This window comes from Macrobrachium nipponense, chromosome 20 (genome assembly GCF_015104395.2).
Source record: "Macrobrachium nipponense isolate FS-2020 chromosome 20, ASM1510439v2, whole genome shotgun sequence".
Lineage (NCBI taxonomy): Eukaryota > Metazoa > Arthropoda > Malacostraca > Decapoda > Palaemonidae > Macrobrachium > Macrobrachium nipponense.
This window is the reverse complement of record NC_061089.1, coordinates 64,219,829-64,245,214: the sequence shown is the minus strand read 5'-3', so window position 1 is coordinate 64,245,214 and position 25,386 is coordinate 64,219,829. Positions and strand designations below refer to the sequence as shown.

General features: G+C 35.7%; 1 protein-coding gene across 3 annotated transcripts in view; it reads left to right on the top strand.

Annotated features, from left to right (window-relative positions):
• Nucleotides 1-405: 405 nt before the first annotated feature.
• Nucleotides 406-25,386, top strand: part of LOC135226710 (glutamate receptor ionotropic, kainate 2-like) — a 180,034-nt gene continuing 155,053 nt past the window's right edge. For 2 of the 3 annotated variants that reach the window (XM_064266434.1, XM_064266419.1), the window contains exons 1-2: nucleotides 406-481; nucleotides 3,650-3,909. In XM_064266434.1, coding sequence (XP_064122504.1) covers nucleotides 3,801-3,909 — 109 coding nt within the window. In that variant the 5' untranslated portion in view covers nucleotides 406-481; nucleotides 3,650-3,800. The remainder of the gene's footprint in view (nucleotides 482-3,649; nucleotides 3,910-25,386) is intronic. The other variant, XM_064266426.1, reaches the window with a different exon arrangement.

Sequence of the window (25,386 nt, the reverse complement as noted above, 5' to 3'; positions counted from 1 at the left end):
TACACATATATATATACATATAATATATGTTATATATATATACATACATATATATATATATATATATATATATATATATATATATATATATATAGTATATAGTATATATATATATATATATATATATATATATATGTCTTCTCACTTGTCTATTTTCTCATTCTTGTTCCTTAACTTCTTTCCTCTTGTTACCTTCCTATTTATTATTGTCTCATGTGTCTCGTAGCTTCTCTTTATCTTTTCGCTTTCGTCTTGTCGTTCGTTTTCTTCTTCTTCTTATTCCTCATCTTCTGCTCCTTCTCTTCTTTTTCACATCTTTTCTTACTCTCCTTTTCTTCCTTTTCTTCTTCTTCTTCTTCTTCTGTGAGTGAAATTGGTGCCAGAAATCAGTCGCGAGAGAATTGGCTGATGGTGGCACCTGCCAAGTAGTGTGGCAGCAGCCAGAGGTTCGCGCGGGTTGGTCGCTTTCGCTCATCACCTGGTCGGTCGAATTTGTCTCTGAATTATATTTCAAAGACGATTATTGGATTATCGACTCGAGGGTCAACCGTTTGCGTGGTCAAGAGGGACCCAGCGCAGGTCGAAAGGGGTCTCATGCGATCAAATTCTGCGAGAGATTGTACGCTCGTGTAGGATTGGGTCTGCGTCACCGTGCTGTGATTATTCCCAGAACCGCGATCTTCGTTCTAAATGGATTGTTCAGGTCCCTGCTGTGATACCGAAGTGGTTATTGTGGTCGGATTGCACTGGTATTGAGCGATGATTTTTGGAAAGATGGTTTGGATAGATTTATTGGTGGGAAAACAGTGAGATAGAAATCTAAGAAAAAAAAAAGAAAGTTGATAAAGAATGAAATAAGTTGATTTACCTGCATGTGCTGGGCCTATGAAACTCGATTTATCGCGTGAATTATGTAGTGATTTATGAGCATCTGTGATAGGAACAGAATGAGACTTTATAAATCATAGACGACGTCAAAGATGAATGAAAATGCGCATAAATATTGTTTACTTCACAAAAAAAAAACAGTGCAAGTATAAATACACATTCTATATTTTTTCATACGATCATGCACAATTAAAAGACATAAAACATACACAAGGCACACTCGCCTACGTACACACACACACACACTCACATATAATATATATATATAAGCATATATATATATATATTATAGATACACACATATAATATATATATATATATATATATATATATATATATATATATATATATATATATATATATATATATATATATATATTATATGATATATATATAAATATATATATATATATATACATATATAGCTCCAGTAATTGGTATAATATTTTAAAAATGGATCACACCCATTCCTTACAATATGATTACAACAACAAGCCTCCCCGTAGTCACACACACACACACACACACACACATGTTATTGTATAAAATTATACTGTAAGAAATTATTCTAATTAGTTCAAAAAATGTAGTCCAATTTACTGAAGAGCTGCGGTGTGTTGGATGGGGAAGTGGTGGGTAACTTCCGCTAATCATAGAGTATATGCATATTCATGAAAGGTTAATGGCGCAAGCGTTAAATAGGGCCACATGTTAGTTTAGATACTGAACAGGTTTGATTATAATAGAGGATTCAGTGGGATATTAGTTTATTAAACAAAAAAAAAAAATAGTTCCAACAATAAATATGTTGTCTATTCTAATATTGTTGCTAATAATACTAGACAATATTCTAATCTGCTATATTTCGGGATAGATGATGACAGGCACAACAGTTTTAAAAAAATCAAGACCAAAAGAATAATATCTATCAACGTTTGATATCAAATAAAAAAATCAAATGCCGATAGAAGTTATTATTGCTGTTCCTGCAGACTTTCACACTAAAACAGTGGTTTACACTAAAGCTGTATATCTATTGCATAATATATTTTTTTCTTCCATCTCCGAATAAGCGTCTCATTATCAGCTTTATTGATATCTGCATAAATCATTTCTAAGGTAATGCCATTCATTTCAAAATTGATCTATTACAGCATTCGTCATCTTTATTTCTGGATTATCAAGCACCGTCTAAATTAGTGTTTACATGTATTAATTTATGAGTTAACTAATGCTTATCTGGTTTGACTTCCTTGCTAGTCGATAAAAATGAGTTCCGGTATCGACTTCAACAAGATTTAAGTTTTCAGGAAACGAAAAAACACCAGAAACAAACAAATTAAAACAAGCAAGTCTAATGTTTTCCATTTTTCGTCCATTCATATTTATTTGCGTTTTCCTTGCTCCCTCCTTTGTCGAAAGATTGGATGTATTCCATTTCAGTTGCACTGTGAGCCGCTCAAAAGTATAGCTCATAAATACCACGAGATTAATGTCTCTGAAAATTAGTCTGAAAAAACGTGAAAGAAAGGGTCGGGGGAGAGAGAGAGAGAGGGAGAGAGATGAAGCTAGTTAGGTAGAGAGAGAAACAGACAGACAGACTGAGAAAGGTGAAGCTAGTTATGGAGGGAGAGAAAGAGACAGAGATATGAAGCTAGTTAAGAGAGATAGATAGCTAGCTAGGGGGAGAGAGGAAGTTACATAAGGAGAGAGAGAGAGAGAGAGAGAGAGAGAGAGAGAGAGAGAGAGAGAGAGAGAGATGTAGCTGGTTAGGTAGATAAATAGCTAGACAGAGGAGAGACAGACAGACAGACAGACAGACAGAGAAAGTCAAATGATTAGGTCATATGATTACGTCAAGTAATTATTTCGAGGCGTACGCTATAATAACGCCAATAGCAACAGCAGAGCGAAACATCTGAACAAAGAACTCGTGTTCGCTAAGCGTTCGGAATGCGTATCTTGGACCTGGCCATTAAGAATGGGTAACATCTGGGGCTTACAGCCATGTGAAGTATCAGTGTAGTACACCTGGGAGGGTCTGTGACGGCGATTTCATAGGATGACACCGGAAGAAATTTAAAGATGAAATGTATATACATACATAGATACACAAACACACACACACACACACACATATACTTGGATATGAATATTTTGTTTGTGGCTTCTATTGGCTCGTTTACTTTGAGCTCAATTATTCCTACTAGGAATATCTTTCTCTTTCTCTCTCTCTCTCTCCACACGCATACACACACACACACACACGCGCACACACACACCACACACCACACACACATATACTATATAATATATATATAATATATACTATATATATATATATAATATATATGTGTGTGTGTGTGTTGTGTGTGTCTTGTGTGTGTGTGCTGACACACAACAACACACACACAGCACACACATATATATATATCTATATATATATATATATATATATATATATATTATATATATATATATATATATATATATATTATGTGTGTGTGTGTGCGTGGAGAGAGAGAGAGAGAGAGAGAGAGAGAGAGATTCTTAATATAGTTACTTCTTTAAGAGTTGAAATTCCTATTTAATTTTTGGCGTGACCTAAACAAGAATCATTGCTCTCAAAGTAAGCTGGCGAATACAATCAACAAACAAAATATTCATCTCCAAGTATTTCGCAAATAAGAAATCCCAACATATTATCCTAACCAAGAAAAAAAACATAGAATAATGTGTTGTTCATTGATAATTTCATCAGGAAATTACTGTTTTTATGTGATTTACGAATAACCAAATAGACTGAGAGCACTGAAATCCAGCAATGAAGTTGAACCAATCTAGTTTATAGTCCCGGACTGAAGTAAGTCATCTCTCGAGGGGCCGAGTATATATATATAATATATATCAAGATGAAACTGTTTGGGCGTATTTCATGGGCGGCTTTGGCCGTCGGCGTGACTATCATGATGCTCGCCCACGTTCAGGAGACAGAACAGCTACCGCCCACAATTACAGTAGGTAAGTAAATGCATAATTGATTATTTTTATTTCAGTTTCATTTCGTGAAGTTTTGTGAAGGAAAATTGGTCGTTTCATCGCTGCGTTGAATTAGTCGTGCGGAGACTAGTTTCGTATTGACAGTTGCTTTCCTTCTTCCTCTGTGTTCCTTTAGCCCTTACTTTTCTGAGAAGCGTGTCTGTCACTGTGTATGATGCGACACCGTAGAGGTTTCTTAGTTGTCTGTTAGACAAAACTATTGAGATGGCTTTGTCTGTCTGTCCGCACTTTTTCTGTCCGCCATCAGATCTTAAAAAACTACTAAGGCTATAAAGCTGCAAATTGGTATATCAAGCATACCAAATTGCAGCCCTCTAGCCTCAGTAGTTTTTATTTGTATTTAACTAAGTTTAAAATTAGCCATGATCATACATTTGGCAACGCTATAGGACAGACCACCACCATCCTGTGGCTGAAAGTTTCATGGGCCACAGCTCATGCAACATTATACGCTGTACAGAAAACTCGATAGCGCCGAAGAACCCTCTCCGCATTTTTTGCTTGTTATTTACTTTGTTTTTATCAAACGTATGATCCACAAAAAAACAATTTCTTCCCAACTTTATCGCCTTCATACTTGAATGATCTTTTTGTTCCTGCAGAATACCCTCTGCTCTGTACTCTAATTCCATTCGACTGGCATCACCTCTAAAAGTCCACCCTTTTAGTGGGACATTCATCGTACAGGCTACAAGTGTTGTATTTCTCAGAGAAATTGGAAAAAGTAAAAGGGAGCCTTCTGGTAGATTCTTAATTTCTCTCTCTCTCTCTCTCTCTCTCTCTCTCTCTCTCTCTCTCTCTCTCTCTCTCTCTCTCTCAATAAATAAATAAATAAATAAATAAATAAATAACCCAATAAATTGATATGTCCTTAATACATTTCCTACTATCGAATTTCCATAGGAAAATTCGAATCCGGTCTTTCATTTGTATGTCTAATAACTTTGTTACTTGCTTTAGCATCTTATTCTTTAACACTGTTCGTACAATTTCATTCCTAACTGTCGCGTTCTTCTTTACAAAGAAAAACCTTTATATTTCCCTTTGCATGAAAATAAAATGTCCCATAAATGACAACTTCGCCATGAAATATGATATATTTGTTATGCAAAGAATTGCCATTTCGCCTTTCCGTGATGGCATTTTGTCTCTGAACGCACCATGAGGTTGTTACATTTCCTTTCGAAATTAATTTTGCTTCTCTCGTGCGTTTTCAGTTTTAATCACATATGCCCTACTCTAAAACAGAGTTAACGTATCTCCCATTTTTTTTTCTTGAGCGTTTATCAACGGTTCTCAAAATATAATTTATTTATGCAAATAAATCATATCTTCCTACTTCTACAAAAAATCTACAATTTCCGTGTTAATTTATAGTTATTTGTATATTCTCTCTCTCTCTCTCTCTCTCTCTCTCTCTCTCTCTCTCTCTCTCTCTCTCTCTCTCTCTCTCTCTCTATCGATTAAATCAAGATACAGAAACAACCTTTCTTTGCAGTCAGAATTTGGTATGTGACGCGACTTTGGAATGCAATTACATGGTATAAGGCTACCAAGTCCAAATCTAAATCCCCATTTCCACTGGTTATTCTGTTTAATATAATGTCATTCAGACTACTGACTTAAAATAGACGTACTTAAAATAATTCATTAAAATATTCATTGTACGCGTGAGGGTTTTTTAGCGTCATGACGTGAGATTAATTTCCGTATGTGGAAGGACGATTAGGAAAAACTAAGGGCCACTGAAGGATTGAATACATGACTGCGGAACAGGTGGGTTCAGGGACGAAGGATATATTAGATGGCCGGTGCACAAAGATCAGTGGCTGTGAGAGACACGGTAGAAGTTCAAGGGGTGCTGACCATGACGAAGGGCGCTGGACATGTGGGGCAATTTAAGAAGGACAGGTGTTTGTGAGGGAAGGACAAGGTCAGGGGAATCCATGATGAGGGAACATTGGATATGCAGCGCAATCTGGACTGGTAAAAATTTATAATAGAAGGCGAAGAACAATGGAATCTATGACACGTGAGAAGCAGCGGAGGGCAAACATTTCATAGGAAGGCCAAGGACAGGGAAACACGACGAAAGAACACTGGATAAGCAAGGCAGTAGGTTGCAAAAAAAATAATAATAATGGGAGGCAAATGAAAATCTCAATATGCAGTATCTTAAAAGTATACAGTGTTCACTGACACAAAATAAAGAATCCATGAAATTTTTATCACGAAGTCAAACGCACATGGACACTTCGTTCTCGAGAGAGCAATTGTAATTCAATGTCTTTAAAAAAGAAAATTGACTGCTTTACGATAGAAATTACCCAGAAACCCTTTTTGGGTAATAAATTGCTGAGAACCCGTTTTAGAATCATACATTACGGAGACTCATAAATTTATGAAATTGTGAATTTAAAATATAAAATACCTCAATTATTCTAATGCAGATTTGAAAGACCTGACTGATGTTAAGGTAGTGTGGATATCCAAAGATCAAGTGAGTTCATAACGAAACAAGTTGAAACAAGAAGTCTCTCTCTCTCTCTCTCCGTCTGCCTGTCTCCCTTTCGTGGCCTCCTACGGTCTGAGAGGTGCAAAATAGGCTCTCGTCAGAATCCTTTTACACCTCATTAAGGCCAGGGGCTTACTGCCAGGGAGCTTAGAGCCCAGGGCAGAGGGAAGCTAAACTCCCGTAGGGCTTAGAAGCTGAAAACTCCTTAATACCTGATCATTGAGAAGTTCACGAAGAGATTTAAGTTAGATGGAAACTGTCATTTCTTTCACCTAACGTTGCTGGAATCGCAGTCGTCAATGGCTCTTGTCAACTTCTAAGATTCTTCGCTTCTTTATGAACTCACTTCTTCTTCAGCTTCTCTTTTCCGTTATTGTTTAGAAGTGTCTAAGGACTTTGCTTCCAATCTCTTTTTAGTTTTCTGTAAAAGAAAACGCTTGTGCCGGTTTTGTCTCTCCGTCCGCACTTTTTTCTGTCCGCAGTTTTTCTGTCCGCCCTCAGATCTGATAACCCACTGAGGCTAGAGGGCTGCAAATTGGCATGTTGATCCTCTATCCTCCAATCATCAAACATACCAAATTGAAGCCCTCTAGCCTTAGTAGTTTTTTTTAAAATTTTATTTAAGGTTTTAAGTTAACCATATTGGTGCATCTAGCCACGATATAGGGCAGACCACCACCGAGTAGTGATGACAGTTTCATGGGCCGCGGCTCATACAGCATTATACCGAGACCACCAAAGGATAAATCTATTTTCGGTGGCTTTGACTATAGTACGCTGTAGCAGCTGTACAGAAAAGTCGATTGCCCCGAAGAAACTTAGGCGCATATTTTTCTTGTTATATTTACTCTCAGAAATCATATTGTGGCTGACAGAAATGTAGCTGTAGCTGTAATTTCCCTCTCAAACTTTAAACATTATAGTTAATGTCCAGGATTTTAGGAATGAAAACTAAAACATTTTCAAAATCTAATTCAAAGATAGAACCGCGTTTTGCCGTTCTGTAGGAGAATATATTCATTGTTCCTTAGGATTTAACACGACGATTTATAATTAATATAATATATAGTATCTATGATCGTTGGTTTTTTATCTGTTTAAGAAATTTTCCTTAGCTGTTAGTCAAAACCATTGCAGTATACTGAATAAACATTTAGTCATATTTAATTAAGGCGAGATTGTAATTGATAAGTATCTCACACTTTTAAAAATAGCAAACGTTTGGAAAACACGATAGAGTTCCTGCTTTATTGTAGTTGTTGGTAGATTTTGTTGAATATCACATTAATTTTATTCGTTTGAAGAAGAGAGTTGAAATGGATCCGTCATCCGTGATCAATAATTTAAAACATTTATGTCTTATAAACATCGGTGTCTTTTACGAAATGAAAATTTGGCACAAGTTTACTTCATCTGGAACAAAAACACCTTATCTACCCCTTTAGATCCAGGAAATCACGTTAGAAATATAACCTAAGAATCACGAAAATCAGTAACGCAAAATAAACGTGTCGGTAACTGGTCGAGCAGAGGTCGCAGAAAGGGTACAATACAAGTCGACAAGATTCGGATAGTCCTAACCAGGGCTTTATACTATTGTCCAGTATCTGCCAAAGGAGTTTCCACTGACAATCGTCTATTTGTTTTCAACCTTTTGGTGGTACGGATGTGTTAAGATGCCGATGTATGTTTACATATCTTACTGCAGTGTGGACGCACCACAGTAAGATAAGACTCTATTTAGGAACTCAAGACTGCGTTATTTTGCTGTATCGTCATTCATGAATGGAGTATAGCAAATAACAATTTTATAAATCGCAGATAATTAACTTTTTTTATGTTGAAAAATTCCCAGATTCATGGGTAGAATTTTACAAAAAGACGGGAGAGTAAATTCCAAAATATTATCTACAGAAAAATCCCTAGTGATGATCGACCAAAATGATACAAACAAAAAAATTTTCAATTTTTTGTAAGGCTTTTGAGATCATTCGGTGTTAGGCCTTTATGGCCTCTCCTTCAAAAAAAAAAAAAGTAAATAAATAAATAAATGAAAAAAATAAATAAATAAATAAAGTGCCGAAGATTGTTCTCCGCAAACGAGTTTTCTGTACAACATATAGTGCTGTATAAAACCATCAGCTACGAGCCTGCGACCGGTAGCTCTTCAGTTGCTTTCTAGAGGCGGTGGAGCGAGTGTGCGTCCCACGCCTCCCGAAAGCGCTGACAGATGCACGATTTATGGCTAAATTTAACCTTAAATAAAATAAAAACTACTGAGGATAGAGGACTGCAATTTGGTTTGTTGGATGGTTGGAAGGTAGATGATCAACACACCAATTTGCAGCCCTCTAGCCTCTATAGTTTTTTTAGATCTGAGGGTGGACAGAAGAACGTGCGGACGGACGGACAAAGCTGGCACAGTAGATTTCTTTGACAGAAAACTAAAAGATTAGACGATCACACACCTCTCTAGCTCATGAGGAAACATTTCTGTCTCCTTATCTCCTCCGAAATGCCATGGAAGGATTCCGAGAACTGACCTTAAAAGAGGAGCGAAGCCGCCGGGTCTTTTTGATCTTCTTGCAGCGGCAAATTTGTAACGAAAATCTATAAGTAGCGGAGAAGCCCGGGGAGAAATTACGCGGGAGATGTCCTTGTAGGAAGCAGTTATGAGCAGTTTCACAGAATGTATTACGTGTAAAAGAAGAGGAAGGAGGGCGAAGAGTAGGAGGAGGAGGAAGTACAGAGAGAGAGAGAGAGAGAGAGAGAGAGAGAGAGAGAGAGAGAGAGAGAGAGAGAGAGAGAGAGAGAGAAACCTCTCGAACTGTTCCTATTACAAAAAGTAAATTATGGATTCTAGAAGAGAAGGTAAAATAACTTGAGGTTTCTTTGTCAACATTCCATTCTCATATTAAGAGAGAGAAAGAGAGAGAGAGAGAGAGAGAGAGAGAGAGAGAGAGAGAGGGAGAGAGAGGGAGAGAGAGAGAGAGGAACCGCACGAACAGCTCCTAGTATAAAAAGTAAATTATGGATTATAAAAAAGAAATTTAGATAGTAACCAACCTTATATCTTTCTGTCAATGTTCATAAACTAAGTAAAAGAGAGAGAGAGAGAGAGAGAGAGAGAGAGAGAGAGAGGAGCCTCACGAACAGCTCCTAGTACAGAAAGTAAATTATGGACTTTAGAAAGAAAGGTAAAATAACCACAGAGTTTTTTTTGTTACCGTTTCTATAGAGAGAGAGAGAGAGAGAGAGAGAGAGAGAGACAGACAGACAGACAGACAGACAGACAGACAGAGAGAAATGATACAATAAAGTAGTCTACATATATATTTATTTGGTTTAATAACCATGCTGTTTTTTTTTAACGTAGAAGCTCATTGTGAGTCAGTAATTATCAAAAAGATAATATTTTTCGACCAGAAGAAAATGACGAAGATGACGAATTTGAAATTACTTTGTGAAAACTTATCAACAGCGGAAAAATCCCTTATTGGTTTTCAGGCGTATATGTGACTCTCCAAATTCCATAGGTATTGACACCGTTCGTTTCCATGACTAGGAATTCTCTACTGCCCTCTGGCTTTCCTTCCTTCTACTGTTGGGCTTTGGAATTTCCTTAGTGTTAAAATTTTTCGCTTTTTAAGTCGTGAATACTTATCTTCCTTCAGGTTTGAGACTCAAGTTGTCCTGATGTGTTACTCTCTTATTCTTTTGCCAGTACTAAAAGCCTTTGCATTGAATATATATATATATATATATATATATATATATATATATATATATATATATATATATATATATATATATATATATACATATATAACTGGAAAGAATTACATATATATATATATATATATATATATATATATATATATATATATATATATATATACTGGAAAGAATTACAGACCCAAATGAAATTCACTTCAGCTTAAAAGAGCAAAATACTTTATATATATATATATATATATATATATATATATATATATCTATATATATATATATATATATAAACTCTTACATCATGTTTTCCTGAACTTTCCTGGACTAATTACACCGTCCTAAAACAGTCGAAATCGCGTAGAATGTTTGGACTGTTCTGCAAGTGAGAGAGAGAGAGAGAGAGAGAGAGAGTAGGTCAAGAATCAGGGATCGTAACCTCACAATACAGTAAAATATGTCATAAACGCACGAAGGGAACCTGTCGCTCATGCATCATTAATGGGTTGAATTCAAAACAGTGACTTTTTAGTTTTCTGTAAAAAAAAAAAAAAAAAAAAAAAACGATTGAGAAGGCTTTGTTTGTCCGATCGCACTTTTTCTGTCCGCCATCAGATCTCAACAACTACTGAGGTTAAAGGGCTGCAAATTGGTATGTTGATCATCCACCCTCCAATCATCAAACATACCAGATTGTAATCTTCTAGCCTCAGTAGTTTTTTCTCGTTTTCTATCTTTTTAGCCGTGATCGTGGAAAAGGTCAAGGTGCCAACAACAGAGGCCACCACCGGGTCGTGATTAGAAGTCTTATAGGCCGCGGCTGAGAGTTTTATGGGCTTGGCAGAGAGATTCATACAGTATTATACGCTGTACAGAAAACTCACTTATGGTCGATGACCTGTTCCCAACCTGTTTGTGATTTGAATGCGATAAGTTGCCGACGAACGCAACCTAAAGGCCCTCCATACACTGAACGATTGTCTGAACGATTGTTTGTATCGTTCGCAAAAACACTGTGTATGGGCTAGTCTGAATGCAAAAGTGGGCGGAGCTTCGTGTCTGAACGATCTCGGCGGGAATCTGTCACGACCAGGTTGCTGGCTTGCGACTTTTAGTCTGTCATACACTGTTCGTTCAATGTATGGGTTTGTCTGCCGATATAACGCTATCGTGCGCGTCTCTTCTAGAGATGATGCCATGTATTCTCGAGACAAAATCTTTGCTCAGACTGAAATCGGTACGGAGATCGTTCATACTGTATGAATAGTGTGTGTGTGGGTCGATACCGACAATCGTTCAGACAGTCGTACAGTGTATGGGGGCCTTAAGACATGCAAATGAAGAGAAGTGAGACAATAAACAAGCTGTTTTTACGACAAAAAGGTATTTCTCGGCGGCCATCTGAATTTAGCAACCGTGCTACTATAGCAATTTGTTATTGATTAGTAACACGTAATTATCGCATAGTGAATTTATTCCTTTTTTATTTAAATAACATTTGCCTTAATTTAATATCCCTTGGATTAATTTACCCACCTACGTCGGAACAGGATGTTGCGGCTCCTGTTCAACAGACAAGTTTATTAATATTTCTCAGCTTCTTTGGCAGGTCTTAATAGTTATGGGAACTGTTATTACCAACTTAAACTTCATTTATTCCATTAGCTGTTACGTTGAATTGTCTAACTTTCTGTTGCGAGGTCTAATACCGTTTCCACCCTGACATCTTTTTTTTTTATGCAGAGGATCGATTTTTTTTTATCTAGGTTTATTTTAGAAGAAAATACAAAGCTTAACTTGAAGGAAAATTAATTGAGTTATGCAATTAAGTGAAGGCAAGACGTCGGCATTACACGAGAAATTTCTCGTTTCCTTTCAAGTATTGGTTTTGTTTTTACTAATTTTAGTTTTATAATTGAAATATTTTTGGTAGAGGCCCCTTACATGATTAGAAGATGCTTCACTAATTCGTTTTTTCAGTTTTCCCTAGTGGGCAAAAGTTGTGAAATTCTCATCAGTCTCGCAATACCTTCATAACGTTAAGCTGTCAAGTACGCACATAAATAGTACCTTTGAAATGAATATAGCGAGAAAAAGACAACGTCTTCGAAAAAGGAAAACTTCTTCCCAATATGATTTAGAACTTGAGACTTGAATCAGTGTCCAGTAAATACGAAGAGGTTTTTCCCGCATTGTATGACCTGATACGCAGTTCGTTACCTAAGCTTTTGAACAAAGGTCAAGTGTATCGACCCAACCTGTCCAAGAAACATCATTTTAAACAGAACCTAACCCCCTTGAGGTGGTCTTGAGGGTACTAAGCAAAAGTAGAGAAATGCTTAGCATTCTTTCCTCGGTGCAAATCGCCAAGAGCAAGTCTCTCTCTCTCTATCTCTCTCTCTCTCTCTCTGGTAATGTTCGTTGCGCCTACGTCAGTTTTTCTACCCTTGTTTGTTATTCTATAATGCTTACTACTTATTTGTTCATTTCCTCATGTCTCTTATCCGCTGCTTTACCATCGGAGTATTCTGTTACGTTGCTATTTGCTTTCCAATTTGAAGGTTTTTTTTCCTGTCTTGCATGTATGCTTACATATTTTGAATAATAGTGTTAAATAATAATTTAAGGAAATGACTTCCATTCTACCCCCTGTTATTTGGTCTGGCTTTCCGTATTCTTTACTTATTTAACAAACGACTTAGCGTTTATTATAACAAATTGATTGTAATATGAATAATGTCGAATTCTAGCGATATATACCTCTCATACGCTTATGAAAGTAACACAAATGCGAGACCTTGATGTGCATTCACACTGGGTGTTTCGTGGCTATTACTTACGATTATATATGATAATGACGATTAATCGCTACACACACACATACACGCACACACACACACACACACACACACACACATATACACCATATATATATAAGTAATATATATATATATATATATATATATTATTATATATAATGTATATTATATAATTATTTATGTGTGTATGTGAATGATTAGTATGAGATAAAAGCAGTAATAAATACGCGTGTAACTTGAGTAAAGTAAAAAATTCGTTGGACGTTTGGAGAATATTAGTCTATATTCATTATTCATGTATTCTTGGTTATCATATATATATATATATATATATATATATATATATATATATATATATACCTAACCAAGAATACATGAATAATGAATATAGACTAATATTCTCCAAACGTCCAACGAAATGTTTTATTTCACTCAAGTTACCCTCCTATTTATTACTGCTTTTATCTCATACTAATCATTCACATTCATTTATGCATAATCAAATTATACACACACACACATATATATATGTGTGTGTATGTATATGTATATAACTAGAGGAGAGAGAGAGAGAGAGAGAGAGAGAGAGAGAGAGAGAGAGATAGAAAGAAACAGCGAGAGCACTTTACGATTCATAGGGACCTAGTGCTTGGACAATGATGTCCCTAAATTTCGTACAGCCATCCATCCAACAATACAAGCATATGGCCTCTGTTATCATTTGACAGTTATTGGCTCTAGTAATGATGCAGCCCAACCATCTCTCATTTTTTTTGAAGTCAAGAATAAAAAGATACAGACTGATAACATACGGCGGATTTGTTATCATATGTCATTCATTGACTTCAACAGCCAGGCAGCCAGACCGCCTGAGTTTTGATTGTCAAAGATAAAAAGAAAGGTAATAAGATGAAGAAAAATATATTCTTTATCATTTGTCATTTGTTCACTGTATTGCCATTTTTGTCTTATATAGTTACCCTATCTATTTTGTAAATGTAAGCGTTATCCTCCGTTCAATTTTTCCTTTTTGTGTGTGCATTCACAGTTGTCTATTCATGTTTGTTTGTTTCTTTGCTGGTCCTTTGCTCGCAAGATGCACAGAAATTTAAATAATGGGTGTTAAGGAATTCGCTGAAGTTGGTTCGAATTATTCAGTGAAAATGATTAAACGGCTTCAGTGAAACTTTTCATTGGATCTCAGTGATTTCTCTACGGGTCTTAGTGAAGTGTTTTGGATAGATTTCAGTGAAATTTGAAACATGTCTCAGAGAAAAAAAAATGATCGGATTTCAGTGAAAGTTTATGGAGGTTTAGTGATGTGTTCGATTAGGACACGGATCCAGATTTTTTTTGTCTGGTGGGGGGTGGGGGGTGGGGGGGTTGGGGGAGGGGGAGGAGAGAGATTGCGAGGTCATGAAAGAAGGTTGTTCAAGAAAGGCATAGGCGCCCAGACTCTCCTCCAGTCAACCTTCCGCTAGCGATGGATATGAATATTCAGCAATTGGCCCCTTCGACTCACAAACAGCGGAAAGAATGAATAAAAAAAAAAAAAAAAAAAAAAAAAAAAAAAAAAAAAAAAACTTTGAAGTTCAAACGCAAATCATGCTTTATGCTTCATGGACAGATTTCTCATAAAACAAAGGCGAAGGTCGAAAGAGCTCTGCGACGTACGCATATAAATCACTGACTAAGGATTATATACCTTTAAAATAATGTTCAAAGTTCATCTTTTCAGGACGCCAAATACCTTATTAAAATCTTAACAATGACACCAAGGTTCCCTTTGTGATTTAAAGTCAATTTGGCACATCATCTGGTTCAATTCCTTTATACACTTAATTATATCTTTCCTGTACCCTGTACATTGGGCGCCTTTTCCGACCTTGTTAGAGACTTGTTTTGATAATAAATTGAATATCACTGAAAAGTGCGCATATTTGGTTGCTCGGATTATTTATGCTTGGTAGTAGGATTTGTATGTATGTATGTATGTATGTATGTAGGTCTATATATATATATATATATATATATATATATATATTATATATATATATATCATATATATATATGGGTGTGTGAGTGTAGAATTAGAAATGTTTGAAGTGCGAAAGTTTTCTGTACAGGTTCATTCCAGAATCAGCAGAACAGAGGGTTTGTCTCTGTAGTTAGACCAGCTTAGCATGGTCTTTTCATTATACTGACATCTCGTGGGTAAAAGGTTCCCTTTGGCAGAAATATTTTATGTGAGAGATAAAACAGAGTGAGCGTTGAAGTAATCTTTGATGAGACACAAAGCGAAAAGGGAGACATTTTAAATCTTACGAAAAGTAAGAGCTTGATTGAACATAATGATTTTTTACTTTTTAGAAAGTAAACTAAATGTAAGATAGAGTGGTAGAAGCCTGTTCCAGTTTAGAAAGAAGAGAACTGCCATGGAAAGGATATTGGGTTTTTCGCAAGCTGGCGAAAAAAAAAACAATTTATATATAACTGGTGAAAGTTTTCCACTTGGGTAAAGCGAAGGAAGTGACTGGTCGTGGTCATTTCTGTATAGAGAAAAATATCTAAAGCTACATACGTATATATTAAACGAAATGTGCCAAAATTCATTTTTAATTGGTCTAAATGGATATTACCCAGCAAAAGTAAGATACCAGATCAGAAGACCTAAGTCCGAGAACACTAAGGTGATAGGATAAAAAAAATAAAAGTAAGAAAGAATTAACGGTCAGAATAATTAACGAAGTATGTTTCGTTTCTCTCTCTCTCTCTCTCTCTCTCTCTCTCTCTCTCTCTCTCTCACTCTCTCTCTCTCTTTCTTTCTAGCTAAGTGTAAACATCTGCAGCCAATATCATTGAAGCTTCTATCATGCCTCTGATTGGCCAATTTGTTTGAATTGTAACCTCTGAGAGGTTGTGAGCAGCCAATCCCGATCAGCTGCAAATGATATTGGCTGTGGATATTTAGCGTAAAAAAAAAAGATAGAATAAAAAAAATTAGTGCTTGCAGCGTGCATGGTTAAAATAATATTACTGCCGCTCTTAAATTTAAGAGCATCCTATTGAGTCCTTGTATTGAAGGTTAGTGGATATTACTAAAAGACGTGACGTTGTATCCGTCTTGATCTTAGACAGTTAATGATCAGCGGGAGGACTAAAGTGTTCATGATTTAAACTCTCCTTTGATGTTAAAGGTCTTATAGAAATTATGTATCTGTAAAAAATCCTTATGCAGTAAAAATTTGGGTTCCCCAGTTTAAGCTGACTTATATTACATTATCAGTCTATTTATAAGTGTAACATGGGTAATAAAGGCTTTGTTATACCAGTGGTTCCTAGCTAGGGGGCAATTTCAGAATTTTAGTGGGGGAATTGTGACCACAGATTGGCTGGCTCAAACTGACTCTAGGACCACGCAAAATGCAGTGTACATCGGTCCGCATTACTCTCAGCTAGTTTGTGTGTTTGCGATAGTATTTTGTTGCATATTATTCGGAATACACCTTTTGAGGCTGACAATTTTATAAAACGGGGGAGGGGATGACATTCTGACATAATTATGGTAAAAAGGTGCATGAGCCAAAGAAGGTTGAGACTAGATTGATGACTATATTTAATATATTTTTGAACTATGGCTAAAAAAAACTGATTGATACGTGCACTTTCGAAGTAATTAATTTGCCATGTACTTCACGAGGAAAAAACGCCTTGATGGGGTACTTACACATCAAGATGAAATCATCTAATCTCCTCCCCATATTGTTCCGGGAACTTTATAAGGGGAAGTATTCAAAAGTCATTAAACAGTTCCCTAGAAAATTAATTATATGCCCCAATTATCTGATCGAGTTGAGTGTTTCCTTGTACGAGTAGATAATATAGAATACGCATTAATCATAGATATTTTCATCCATGTTGCAATATGATCTTAGTTTTTAGGTATAATTATCATGGTTATTGGTTTTGCCCTTGCTGTTTGTTACTTAGGGTTTGTTGTTTGTTATTTAGGGTTTGTTGTTTGTTACTTAGGGTGTGTCTACACTGCAGTAAAGCAAGTTGTAAACAGTCTGGAAACCTGTCGCACAAGCATTAGAAACATGCTCAATACGTGTCATCGACTTAATGGCAGTCCTAACCAGTGTTTCTTCGTACAGTCATCCAACCTTGGCCAAAGATTCTTCTCAACTTACAGTCGTTGATTTGCTTCCAACTTGTTTGTGACGTATAGGCGATAAGTTCCCAACACTTGTTTGTGAAATCTTTCAACGTAGTGTGGACACACCCTTAAATAATAAGGACAGTCATCAGTGATAATGGCAATAACTATCATAACCATTTTAGTTACAGTTGCTGCCATCAGAATCTTTATCACTAAGCCTCCGGACCCGATATAATAATAATAATAATAATAATAATAATAATAATAATAATAATAATAATAATAATAATACTCAGGTAAAGTTGACAACCTTCGCTTTGTCGCCGGAGACGGCACACGAACAAGAAAAGTCCTTTCTTTCCAAGTGCAAGAAACGAGCAAATTAAGTACTCGTGCCTTCGCCATCTGACGAGAGCATGCTTGGGCGAAGTCCCGACTGCACATACTCCCAGAATAACCGTTGGGACGAAGCTCCACCTGGCAGAGATAAACATTGTCTTGGTTTACTCTCTTTTGCGACGCGAAGGTGCATCTCTGGCGCACCGTGTCGCCGCCTTACCGGAGGACGAAGAAGTCGCGTAGATCATGTTTGCTTGGATGGTGGAACTTCGAGGACCTACCTGCTGCTCTAGGCGTATTTGGGTTCCGTACTATTGGTTGGCTGCATACGTACAAGGGGCTAGATGCCTATGAGCATTTACGTCCTGCTCTTGTAACTATGCTTCCTCTCTCTCTCTCTCTCTCTCTCTCTCTCTCTCTCTCTCTCTCTCTCTCTCTCTATATATATATATATATATATATATATATATATATATATATATATATATATATATTATATATATATATATATATATTATATATATATATATATATATATATTTGTATTTATATATAAACATACATTCATACATATACATATAAATATATATATATATATATATATATATCTATATATATATATATACCTATATATATATATATATATATATATAATATATATATATATATATGTGTGTGTGTGTGTGTGTGTGTGTGTATGTATATATATATATATATATATATATATATATATATATATATATATATATATATATATATATGAATGTATGTTTCTATATTTAAATACAAATATATTAAGTATATATATATATATATATATATATATATATATGATATAATATATATATATATTATATATATATATATATATGTATGTATGTATGTATATATACACATATATATAAAGAGAGAGAGAGAGAGAGAGAGAGAGAGAGAGAGAAGTAATATTGTTCTAAAAACCCCACTATAGCAAATCATCTTATACATTATTAGAAAACTCACGTAAAGAAACAACACTTCCTTATCTAATACCTACTTGTAAACAATAATGTTTGTAGTTGAGAACTTGGATCCTGTACATATTGCATTGCTGTTCTGTCTTGTGATTCTTATCATATGGCACGCATAGGAATTCACCTTTGCTGTTATATATTTCACACAGCTGTTTCTTGGCAAATGTTTGATTTGAAACATTTGTTCGTCCCCTATCACAGCTGCCATCAAGGGGTTCACTTTCTGAATATATCTTTATGCAAATATAAATTTATGAATAAATTTTCAAGTCTGTCTTGCAAAATCTAATAAAATAATATATATATATATATATATATATATACTATATATATATATATATATTTATATATTATATATATATATAATGTAATATAATATACTGGTATTTTACTTTGATAGTTAAAACACGTGTTATTGTTTTTGCTTGTCATTTTCTTTTCCTCACTGTAATTATTGCATCAACATTTTAGCAAGATTTAATGTTTGCGTGTGTACGTGTGTGTGTGTGTGTGTGTGTGTGTGTGTGTGTGCAAAGGAAGCAGTATTATAATGTATCTCCCGAATACGGCGGACTCGGGAAATTTATGGACTTAATAACGCTGAACAAGAATTCCCGCATTATATTTTGCAACATCTTAAGAAATAGATTGCTACTTTCGCTCCATTTACATTCTGGAAATATATCTCTGTTTTCCCTATGAAGAACGATTCTCACCAAGAGTATTTCTCTAGGCCAAAATGCTATTAGAACATAAAAGTTTTGTACTTCTGTTTTTTTATCTTTGTGTGTGTGTGTTTTTTACAAAGGTTATAGGCTTGAACTCCCACTTGTGTTAATAGATATATTATTTTTTTAATGTAGCATCAACCTACTCTTTCTTTCTTTCGTTTGTTCATTCTTGAACCTCAACGTTTAGACGTTCTGCTAAATAAGTAATTCAACATGGAAAATCACAATATATAAGGAAAAACAAGCGATTTAATTTTGCGATAACTTTTCTGTCAACCTTTTATAACCGATCAACTCCAACTGAATGAAATGAATACAAACTACATAATCCCGTAGGTGGGGAAAGTGCCGTCAGTGCACCTCATGCTGTGCACTGTAGGCATTACTTAAGGTTCTCTGCAGCATGCCATCGGCCCCTAGCTGCAACACGTTTTTTTGCCTTTTACTGTACCTCCTTTTATATTGTCTTTCCTCCATTTCACTTTCCACCCTCTTCTAACAATTGAATTCATTGTGCAACTGTGAGATTTACCTCCTGTTACACCTTTCAAACCTTTTACTGTCAATTTCCGTTTTAGCGCTGAATGGCCTCATTGGTCCCAGTACTTGGCCTTTGGCCTAAATTCTGTATTCAGTTCAAGTAGTATATACCAACTATATCAGCAATATCTTGACTGAAGTCCTGGTAATAATACTTCGCTTCCCATGTCATGGGCCATCGAATGTTTCCAAGTTCGGCAGTGAGAGATTTGTTGGTAACTGAAACAGAGAACGTGCTTGACTATATTTTAGTTTTGTTCTTAATTAGATAAACTTAATTCTTGTAATATATAAGATGTAAAACAAGTCTTGTAATATATGAGAGGTAAAACGTAATTTATCGCCTTTCTGAATGCCAATGCAAGATAAAGAAAAAAAAATATGAGGGAATGATCCCATATCATTAAGTCCCTGATTCGAATAGCGGTCATTTTTACTTCTCTGACTGAATAAAAAGATCTGAATTGCGTGGTGTAATTTAAATGGATTAAATGACTCCGCCTCTGTTTTCTAGGCCCCACAGGAGTTGAGGGCGGAGTGGGTGGATGGGGGTGGGTGGGATACTGTGTTGGGGCGGGGCGGGGGGGAGATGGGTTGGGGGGGGCCCGGTGTGGGAGGAAGACCTTACGGAAGCTCGAGAAAAGTGAGAGCCCTTATAAGACTCATTACCAGGAAGACAACCACGCGCCCCTAACCCTTCCCACCGCCGCCGCCGCCGCTGCTTGGGACCTTTCATAGAAATCTGCAGCATCACTCTTGATGCGGAGGCACATGTGGTGTGTGGTGTCATGCGTCTCCCTCCTCCACGAGGGGAAAAACTTTAATTAACAAATGAAATTTGCGACACTCCGCTGAACTCGTTGTCTCGTTTTATGGCGTCGACGATACATCTACGGGTTCTTGAAGTGGATCGTCTCTCGGATTTCTTTGGTGGGGGAGATATGTGTGTGTGTGTGTGTGTGTGTAGAATGATTGTGAAGTTTGTTTATTTCTATTTTAACATTCAGGCGTTTCTCCTAACAGGAGGCTGGCTCCAAAGTAAACGCAACTCATTCGGTTGCTGTTTATCGTTGGTGAATTTACCTGCAGTTGAACTTTTGCAAAATTTAGCTTTTCATGGAAAAATTTATTTCATCTCTCTCTCTCTCTCTCTCTCTCTCTCTCTCTCTCTCTCTCTCTCTTCTCTCTCTATATATATATATATATATATATATATATATATATATATATATATATATATATATATATATATATATATATATATATATATATATATATGTGTGTGTGTGTGTGTGTGTGTGTATGTGTGTGTAATATATATCATATATATATATATATATGTATATATATATATATACATATATATATATATACTATATATATATATATATATATATAATATATATATATATGTTATATGTATGTATGTATATATACATAATTCGTCTGCTATATTTTGTGGATTCCCCTGCTGACACACAGCCTAACACCTTCAAAACTGATGATCGTAAGGCCGGTTTTCATTAAAATAAATTAGATCGAAGGAGATTAAATCCAGCTTAAAGTTCTAATGAGTTATGGAGATCTTTTCTGCAGCAAAGTTTTATAATCAACCTGGAAATGTTAGGGAGCCACATGACAGCATTGACAGCAAGTGTCAAAGTGTTAAATCGTATATGTCACCCTTTTTATTTTAGCAGAGAAAGATTATTAATCATTTTTATACTAGTATACAATGCTGTATTAAAAAAAATAGATTTCTTTAATGAGAAAGGTTCCAGGAAAATGCATAAGAAGGTTTGTCAACGACTGGAATTTTGCAAATGATAAATTGAGGTCGAACTCATTTGTAAAGTATTTTCATGAGCATGGAAAATGGTTTATTGGTAAAAATGTTTTATGAATATTGGTAGGAGACTATACCTGGTTCACTTAAGGTAGATTCTTGGGTGATCCCTATGCCTACGAGACGTTAGTTTGGCGGCCGCTGATTGGCTGGGAGCTGCCTACCTCCCAGTACCAGCCAATCAGCGGCCACCAAACAAACGTCTCGTAAGAATAAGGCTCATCCGAGAATCTACCTTAAGTGAATCAGTTATAGTTTACTCCTTGATCGTTTCTCTTACCCCCTGAAATCTGTGACACATTCCCTTTAATTATGCCTCATATCACTCCAGAGATTTCTTGGTTTTCATCCCATTGTATGATGGTACCTGCGTGTCTCATCTTTCTGCGTTACACGACCGGACCATCTCAGTATTGCTAATTTTTTTATATAGTTTTTTATTTTCTATTTTTTTTTAACGTGCCTGTTCAATTTCGTCATTTCTTCATTTCTAATTTTCGTTTACTCGGAGTACACCTACAAACTACTTTGTTGTTGTTCTTCTTCTTCTTGTTGGGGGTTAGGAAAGGTCTATGGAGGAACCTAAAAAGGTCTGAAAAAGATGTTCTGCGTTGAGTTAAAGATACAGGAATGTTAGGATAGGATATTTATGATTTATTTATCAGAATAAAAATGTAAAAAATACATAATGTGCATGTTAAACAGAACAGAAAAATTATTTCTAGTGAAATATAGCGCATTCATTTTAATTTTCTTTAGTGAAACAAGGCTCTATTTGACCATAGATTTTGGCAATTTTTAATTTTCGTTAAGTTACGAATATAATGTTTACAACTTGTGCGTGGGGCGAAAATCTTGCACACGACCCGAGTAGGCTGTAGGTCAGATCACGTCTTGTTCAAGCCAAATATCTTATAATAACCATCTGTCTCCCATTCCTGAAGATATATAGCTAGTTGATAACAGGAGCTCTTCCTTCTTGATGGTCTTACTGAATAGAATTTCTTACCTATACAGTCTTTTTTAAACCGTGTAGGACTATTCTATAAAATCTGGAATTTTAGTTCATATTCTTGTCAGAGACCGCTGGAATAATACTGTTTTCCTTCTTGTTGAACCAGATAAAAATTGTTTAATCCTCCATGCAGCAATAAAAGTTCTACAAAAACATTTTACGAAATCCCTATTAATCCATATTTCTGAGCCCAGCTTTTCAGCTAATCCATTTCAGATCCCAACTTTTTGAGCTGTTGGTCTCTCTCTCTCTCTCTCTCTCTCTCTCTCTCTCTCTCTCTCTCTCTCTCTCTCTCTCATCCATTTTCTATGCTATACAATTTGCCCCTTCTGTATTGTCTGTGGTTTTTTATTTTTTATTTTTTATTTTTAGCCTTCTTTCCTATTATTCCGCGTTTTCTCACACATTTTCTTCACCAGATTTGTTTTGCTTGTCACTTCCAATCCAATTTCAGCATTATTTTTATTTTATTTATTTTTTTGTCCCTCCTCTTCTTATTTTACCAATTATTTTTAATGCATCCTCTCTTTTCCTCACATTATTAATATCATCTCTGCTATTTTCGTCCTTTTTTTTTTGTCCTTTTTCATTCCCTTTCATGTAATTCCTTTGTATCTTTTTCATTCTCTCACTCTTCCTTGTTTTTTTTCTTTAGCTTTCTGCTTTATTTTTTTGTCTAGTCTACTTTTGGTTGAGCATCCATTTCAACTAAATTTGCTAACTTTCATCCACCTTGTTCAATCAACTTTGGCGGTTTTTTTCTAATCTCTGTAAGTTTCAATTTATCTCTAGAGTTGGTCATTCCATTTTCTATTGCAATTCCATAAATCGTTATTTTTGGTCACTTTTATTCCTTCGTTTTCCCTTTGCCTCCATTTTCATTTAGATTCTCCCCCACATGAAATCTTCTATATTTTCCTCGCATCTTTTTTCTTAAAGCTTACCCACATCATAATTCACTTTTCGCCTTCAAGTTTTTACCATCAGCTTACTATTATATCCTTCCCTTCGCATCCTTTTTTTTTTTTTACTTTTTTATAAGCCAGCTTCCTCTATCTCATTCCATCTTTTTGCCAACGCAGTGACACTGACGGATACCCTATACCGAAGACGCCTTCTCCCAAAGCATGCTAAAGCTCCTTTGGACCCAGAACCCGCGGGTCGATGCTTCTGGTGCTTGCCATGCAAAAAGAGTCCGAGCATGGAAAGGAATATCTCAAACCCCTTATTGAAGAGGAGAGAGAAAACGTGATAAGAAAAATCGCAGCCATCCGCGCGCGGGCGGTTGCAGGGCCGGCCTCTGGCATAATTCAGAATCTGGTTTATGCTGTACAATAACCCCCCGTCTCTCTCTCTCTCTCTCTCTCTCTCTCTCATTATATGTTTCGTAGAATGTTTGACTGGGATGTTCCTCATATTATCTTCAGTAGCTTTACATTGTTATTATTTTCTACTGCTATTTTGGTTGAAATTATGGTATTATGAGCGAATAATAAGTGTATACATTATAGAAGTCTACCTATCTATATCTATCTAGCTAACTATTTGTATATACTCAGACACACACACAAACACATATATCGGGCAATTGCTCTTTCTTTTGACTTGGGGTGTTAAGTGGTTGTGTGATCTAGACGGATATTGTTTCTGTTTGTAATGGCCTTATACATATTTTTATGGGTTTTTTTCTTCTTCACTTTGCTTTTGTGAGAGCTTTCTTGCTCCCAGTTTTTGTGTTCTGTATTACTTTGTGCCCCGAAGATGTGTTAGATACACGAAAGTACTTGGCACTCTGTCTTTTCTTTTTTAAATTTTTATCCAATCGGTCATTCGATTATTCGTCATCCTATCGTAACGCGGCGTCTCAACCATTGTAATCTTGTATTTTTTAAGAGATAATATTCTATTATTACCATTTCGCCACTTTTCTTTCATGCTCAACCACATATACGTTTTCAGATTTGTATTCATGCCTCCAATTCTCACTGCATTCAGTTGTGCCTCTCTCCAATTATCTCAAAAGAATAATCTTTCAAAAGCACTAAAATTACTTCAGTATACCTCTCTGGGCTTTCTTTCCATATGCATCTTTTAGATTTTATCTGCATTAACCTTCTTCAAGAATAACTTTCGTTTCTCAAAAAATTCTTACTGATAGTTTGTCAAAATATTTCTCAAACTATATATGTTAAAGGCTAAGTGCACAAAGAACTGCACGCAACATATCAAAGATGCTGCTTGAGAAAAGCAGACTAAAAAAATAAAACTTTTCCTGCTTTCACTCTGATGAAAACTTGGGAGTTACTCTGAAGCAAAGAAGAAGAAGAATCCGCCAGTTGAATAAACAGGACATATTTTTCTTTTGAAAGTTCGTTAGAACTTTTCCATTAGAGTCTGTCATTAGCATTATCAGTAACCAAATTCCTGTTTTTTTTTTCCAAGCCTTTCCACTTGTTTCATATATTTGGCTCTCTCATTCTTTAGTTTCTGAATGACTGATGGATATCCTTAATAATGATTCTAAACTGTTTCATTGCTTCAGCGTCCCGATGTGACATGACGTGAAAAATATTTTGTTCCGCCAGTTTCAGCTGATTATTTTCAGTTTTCTGCAAAAGTAAACTTTTGAGATGGTTTTGTCTGTCCGTCCACACTTTTTCTGAGATCTTAAAAAACTACTGAGGCTAGAGGGCTGCAAATTGGTATGCTGATCATCCACCCTCCAATCATCA